Source organism: Macrotis lagotis, chromosome 3 (genome assembly GCF_037893015.1).
Source record: "Macrotis lagotis isolate mMagLag1 chromosome 3, bilby.v1.9.chrom.fasta, whole genome shotgun sequence".
Taxonomy (NCBI): domain Eukaryota; kingdom Metazoa; phylum Chordata; class Mammalia; order Peramelemorphia; family Peramelidae; genus Macrotis; species Macrotis lagotis.
This window is the reverse complement of record NC_133660.1, coordinates 194909052-194915051: the sequence shown is the minus strand read 5'-3', so window position 1 is coordinate 194915051 and position 6000 is coordinate 194909052. Positions and strand designations below refer to the sequence as shown.

General features: G+C 39.1%; 1 protein-coding gene across 1 annotated transcript in view; it reads right to left on the bottom strand.

Annotated features, from left to right (window-relative positions):
- The window catches only part of CCDC149 (coiled-coil domain containing 149), a 150730-nt gene that overhangs the window by 54677 nt on the left and 90053 nt on the right, over positions 1–6000 (bottom strand). The window contains exons 7-8 of the mRNA XM_074229693.1: positions 4147–4219; positions 234–327 (exon numbers count right to left, since the gene is read on the bottom strand). Of these exons, the coding sequence (XP_074085794.1) occupies positions 234–327; positions 4147–4219 (167 nt within the window). The remainder of the gene's footprint in view (positions 1–233; positions 328–4146; positions 4220–6000) is intronic.

Sequence of the window (6000 nt, the reverse complement as noted above, 5' to 3'; positions counted from 1 at the left end):
GTTTAACATTACTGGCCCAATCACAGAGAGTTACCTGACTGGAGTCCCACAGACAGAACACATCAGAAACTAGACTTGAACTCAGGTCTTCTTATGCCACTCAGTCCCTTACTATCATCATCATTACTATTATGATTACTGCTGTGATGGTTAAAAAGATGATGCTGAAGGTCATTGAGGGAAAATCATTTCAGAAGTTGCAACAGGAGCCTTCCAAGCCCTCAGACTCATACCTTGCTTTGCAGACAGGACTCCAGTCAGGGCACTGCTGTTACTGTTGCTGGACCTGCCTTGGCCTTTGGAGTTTTTCCGTCTCTCGAGAGCATTCTAGGGAAACATTGGAAAAGAACATCCATTCATCAGAAAAGTCAGTTCTGGACTAAGCATGGGCTACAATGGAAGTACCATGTCATCTAAGCTGACAGAGGACTTGTTCCACAGTTGGCCCCAGAACTAGATTATTGATTTTATGCTCACAACAGGTCTGAAAGCAGCTCCCAAACTGTCTGAGCCCACAGCTGTGTAGCCTTCAGCTCAATTGGGGGATGGGGGGAGTAGGAGGGAGATTGGTCTGGATGTTACTCACTACAAAATGACATTGTTTAATTTTTTCTATCTGCCATGTTCCATTAGTTTCCAAAGCAAATGAGAGTATGTGGAAGGTTAGGGGGTATAAAGGTGTGTATATGTGTCAGAGATTAGTAGATTAAAAGGAATATGTCAGAGGCAAAAATCTAAATCACAAGATGTAAGGCCCTCATGATATGGCATGATAGAAAATGTACTAGGTTTAATCATCAGAAGACTTGGGTGTGAATTCTGCCTCTGACACTGGGTGTAACCTTGAGTCCAGCCACTTTACTTCTCAATTTTCTTATCTATAAAATGGAGATAATCACACCAGTAATACCCAAACAACTTTCATAGGATTAATAGGATGAAGTAAAGTGCTTCTGAAATTTTAATAGCACTATATATTAAAATATATAACATTAAAAATTACAAAACTTAGTTATTTTATCAAAATAAATATCACCATTAAAGTTTAACTATTAAGGTTAAAGTTGCACTAAGACCTTTGGAACACATTCTGTAAATGACAGTGAATAGTACTTTATTGCAAAGTTAGAGTCATGGAATCAACAAATCAAATTATTAAGTACAATTCAAATTCAAAGGAGTTTAGCAAGCAGAAAAAGTACTAGATCCAGGGGGTTAAGAAAGAAAACTAGAGGGACAGCTAGGTGGCACAGTGAATAGAGCACCGGCCCTGGAGTCAGGAGTACCTGAGTTCAAATTCAGCTGCCACAGACATTTAATAATTACCTAGCTGTGTAGTCTTGAGCAAGTCACTTAACCCCATTGCCTTTCCAAAACTTAAAAAAAAGACAAGAAAAAAGAAAGAAAACTAGACCTGCCAAAAAAGCAAGCATCTAATATGTGTGCCAGTTACTCTGTTGCATTTTGAGGACAGATATATTGTTCAATTGTGTACAACTCTTCATGACCCCATTTGGGGTTTTCTTGGCAGAGATACTGAAATGGTTTGCCATTTCCTTCTCCAGCTCATGGAATTTGAGGCAAACTGGGTTAAGTGTCTTTGCCCAGGGTCACACAGCTAGTGAATATCTGAGGCCAAGTTTGAACTCAGGTCTTCCGGACTCCAGGTCCAGCCTTAGTACTTGCTTGAGTAGACAGCCCCCCTAATTCACAGAAGGGTCCAAGGCCCATTGGCTACCCTCAATTAGTTTAATAGCCTATCTGATGAGACTACGACTGGTGCTGATGCTACAAGCTCCTTAGAGACAAAAGTGATAACTGAGCCAGAAGGATACCAAAAGTGGATGAGCAGCCCTGACAACCCTCATACCAGAGGTGTTCATCCTCCTTGAGTCTGGGGATAGAAACAAAGACTGAAAACAATAGAAACAAAGAACCAACTAAAAAAAAAAAAGACAATCTCTGCCCTCAAAAATTTACATTCTAATCTGAAAGGTGACATGAGACCTTCCAGGGAAAGAACACAAAGAGAGGAGAAAAGAAGATTTTTTTAAAAGCAGTACATTTTGAGAAGAGGAAGATATAAAGTAGGGTAAAAGAGAGTAAAGTCAGGGAGATAGAAAACAAAAAAAAGGGAAAGAGGGCAAAACTTGTGGAAAGAAAGGGAGGGGGTGAAATTCGGTATTTTAGGTGACTATAAGAACAAGTCATTTTTCAGAGCAGAAAGGAATCTATATGTATGGATGCGTATGTATTTCATTAAGTATAAATTATACATGTTTATAAGAAATCTACATCTCTGCCTGGATACATGCAGTACAGGCTTGGGGTATGTAGAAACTGCTCCAACAAAGCCTCAAGCCATAGCAAGCACTGGTAGAGATGTCTGAGAGGAAAGTTAAAGTCAAGAGCTGGGAAAATGGGGCGACTCTCTCTCGAGTACAGCATTGGAGCAGAGGATGTCCCTCAGGGAGAGAAATCAATCCATTTTCTATGTGTAGAAACCCAGGAGGGCTTTCTAATTATAAAACTTACAACTAACATCTGCAGAATAAGATATTATCAAACTAGATGGTTCTGGAATTAGGAGTTATGAAAGCAAGGAGAATTCTGACATTCTGCCCTATTAGTGGGAGGTCTGGCTTCAGGTCACACAGCTTCAAGCTCTGCTTATCCCACCTCAAGGGGACCTGGTGTCTCAGGGGAGTTTTTGGGACAAATATTAGTAGGGGATTCAAAACCCCAGGGAGCCTTTGGGCTCCTTAAGTGCTAATAAGACACCGTCATATTCTAGCTGTCTCCAAGAATGTTATCTCTAATGAGGAGCTACAGAAAGACCTACAGAAAAAAAAGATATTTGGAATTTGCTTTATATGAGATGTTAATTTTTTTTTTTTAGATTTTTGCAAGGCAAACAGGGTTAAGTGGTTTGCCCAAGGCCACACAGCTAGGTAATTATTAAGTGTCTGAGATCAGATTTGAACCCAGGTACTCCTGACTCCAGGGCCGGTGCTTATCCACTACGCCACCTAGCTGCCCCTGATGTTAATTTTTTTTAAGGAAAAATGGTATACTGACTAAAAGGTACAGTATTACAGTCAATAAGACCTGGGCTCTTAAGTTCTATCCCAAGGTGATCATGGGCAAGTAACAACCTCTCTGTATTCAGGTAACTCTAAGATTTGAATTTACAGGGGAAAGCTCATTATTTTTATCATGGTAGGAGTTTTCACATTTAGGGTACCTTATTCTGAGAAAATCACAGATCCAGAATCATCTCTTCCTTACCTCAAGCCCTCCCCCAACCGCCACCCCTACTCCAAATATCAAGTTACCTTATTATGCATTTAAAGAAAGTCTCTTACCTGAGGCATTGGACTTGAGTCAGTAAAACCTGAATTCAAAACCAGCCTCAGATATTTATTAACTGTGTGAATCAGGACAAGTCACTTAACCTGTCTGCCTCAGTTTCCTATCTGTAAAAATGGGATAATAACAGTTTCTACTTTCCAGAATTGTTGTGAGGATGAAATGAAATCAAATGTGTAAAGCAGTTCACAACCCTTAAAATGTTCTATAAATGCTGCTGCTGCTAAAGTAGTAATAGTAATAGTAGTAGTAGTAGTAGTAGTAGTAGTAGTAGTAGTAGTAGTAGTAGTAGTAGCAGCAGCAGCAGCAATTACTATCTTGATCCTGTAGAAGGGAGTGGGGAACCTAACTAAAACTGTTGAAGTAAAAGGGAGGTGGAGAAGCAGGGTTTAAACCCATTTTACAGATGGGGAAAAGTGGAGTAGCAGTTAGTAAAAGGTGATTCTGATTGCTCTCCTTACTTTCTAGATGAGAGGAAAGAGTGGGTAGTAATCAAAATGAGCTCAGAGGCCCCAATGCAGTAGTTCTAAGCTTTAAACAAATAAGATCCTTAACAGTGGAGGGAGTTTCCAAAGAAAGACTTGGAGTTTCCAAACCAATGAAATCATAGGTCCAAAAATCTTATTTTTTAAAATGATTATCACAATTAAGACTTTTATTGGACTTTATGCATGGGGATAATAAGGGAACACTTCTCTTGTACATAGGATAACTTCAAACTGAAATGAATCTAGTAACACAGTAATTCATCATTACCATCATTAATATTTCCTTTACCTTATATTTGGCAATATTAGATTTAAGTAGGCTGACCTCTTCATGAAGCTGTTTTAATCTCTCTTGGAGATATCTAAGAGAAAACAAAACAAAACAAAACACATGGAACAAGGACATAGGTATGTATGAAAAAGTTCATTCTTCATAAGTCTCTTTTCTGATCTCAAAGCATTCATTAGTTCACTTACTTAACCGGATTTTAATTTATACATTCCCCTATGTAAATATCTCATCTTTCAACTAGTTGTAAATTCCTTGATGGAAGGGACTTTGGTTTATTGAACCAGCAACCAGAACAATACAGAGGAAAGGAGTTTAATAAATGTTTGTGAAATGAATTAATAATTGAATGAGTGACTAAGAATAAGGAAGATTAAAAAAAACAACATAGGATCCTTGAGAGCTAGAAGGAACTTCAGAAAACAGTTAATTCAATCTCCTCATTTTATGGGTTGAGAAAATAGTAACCAGGGAAATTAAGTCAGGTTAGCAAGCATTTATTAAGTGCCTACTGTGTGCCAGACACTATACAAACATTTATTAAGCATCTACTATATATCAGGCATTACACTAAATGCTAGGGATATACAAAGAGAGGCCAAAATAATTCCCTTTGTCGAGGAGTTTGCAGTCTAATGGGGAGACAACATGCAAAAGACAAGATAAAGTAGAAATAACCTCAGAGGGAAGGCACTAGAATTAGGGCGATCAGGAAAGGCTTCTTCTGGGGATTTTAGCTGAGACTTGAAGGAAACCCGGGAAGGAAGGAGACAGAGATGAAGTATGGGAGACAGTCAGTCAAAATACTCCAAGTTAGGAGATAGAATGTCTTGGGTAAGGAGCAGCAAAAAGACCAAAGTCACTGGATCCAAGAAAGAGTAAAGTGTAAGAAGACTGGAAGGTAGAAAGGGGGTAAGTTCATGAAGGTTTTTAAAAACCAATCAGGAGATTAATATTTGATCCTGGGAGGTAATAGGGATCCAGTAGAGTTTACTGTTGGGTGGCAAGGTGACTAGGTGAGGTTTGGAGTAAAGAAGACTCTTCCTGAGGTCAAAGCTAGTCTCAGAAACTTACTAGTGTGACCTTGGACAAGTTGATTAACCCCGTTTGCCTCAGTTTCCTCATCTGTAAAATGAGCTGGGGAAGGAAAAGGCAAACCACTTTAATATCTTTGCCAAGAAAAACTCAAATGTGGTTTCAAAAAAGTCAAATATGACTGAAACAAGTGAACAAAGAGTTTAATGGGGAGTGAGGGTGAATATGGTCTGACCTAACCTTTAGGAAGATCAGTTAGATAGTTGAGTGGAGGAAGAATTGGAGTAGAAAGAGACTTGAGGGAGAGAGAGACCAGGCAGAAGGCTATTGCAGTTGTCTTAAGTCTAACATGATAAGACTGCTGGTTATGTCAAAGAAAAGAAGTATGATGAAAGGAGAATCAATAGGTTAAGTGACTTATTGGTGGGACTTTGAACCCAGGTCTTCTCTGACTCCAGAGCCAAGGGACCTTTCTAACATAGGTTTCCTCTCTGTTCACTAGCACCTTGTTCTCCTTGTAAGTCTGCTTTCTTATCACTAATACAAAATAGAGAGGAAATTCATCCTAGTGACCTTTTTGAAAGTAGTTGTCATTGAGGTCAAATGTGCCCCAGATGCACAGAGCACTTTAAAACCGGCCTTACCTGGAGCTCACCTAAGGGAGATCAACACCTTTTTTTTTTCATAGTTCTCATTAAGATAATTCCACCGGGGAGTAAAAGAAGGGAGAAAAGCCACCAATCTGAGCAGTCATCCACATATTCACACTGAGATTTGCCTCAGGGAAAGTAAATGGCTCAGGGAATTTCCCAATTTACT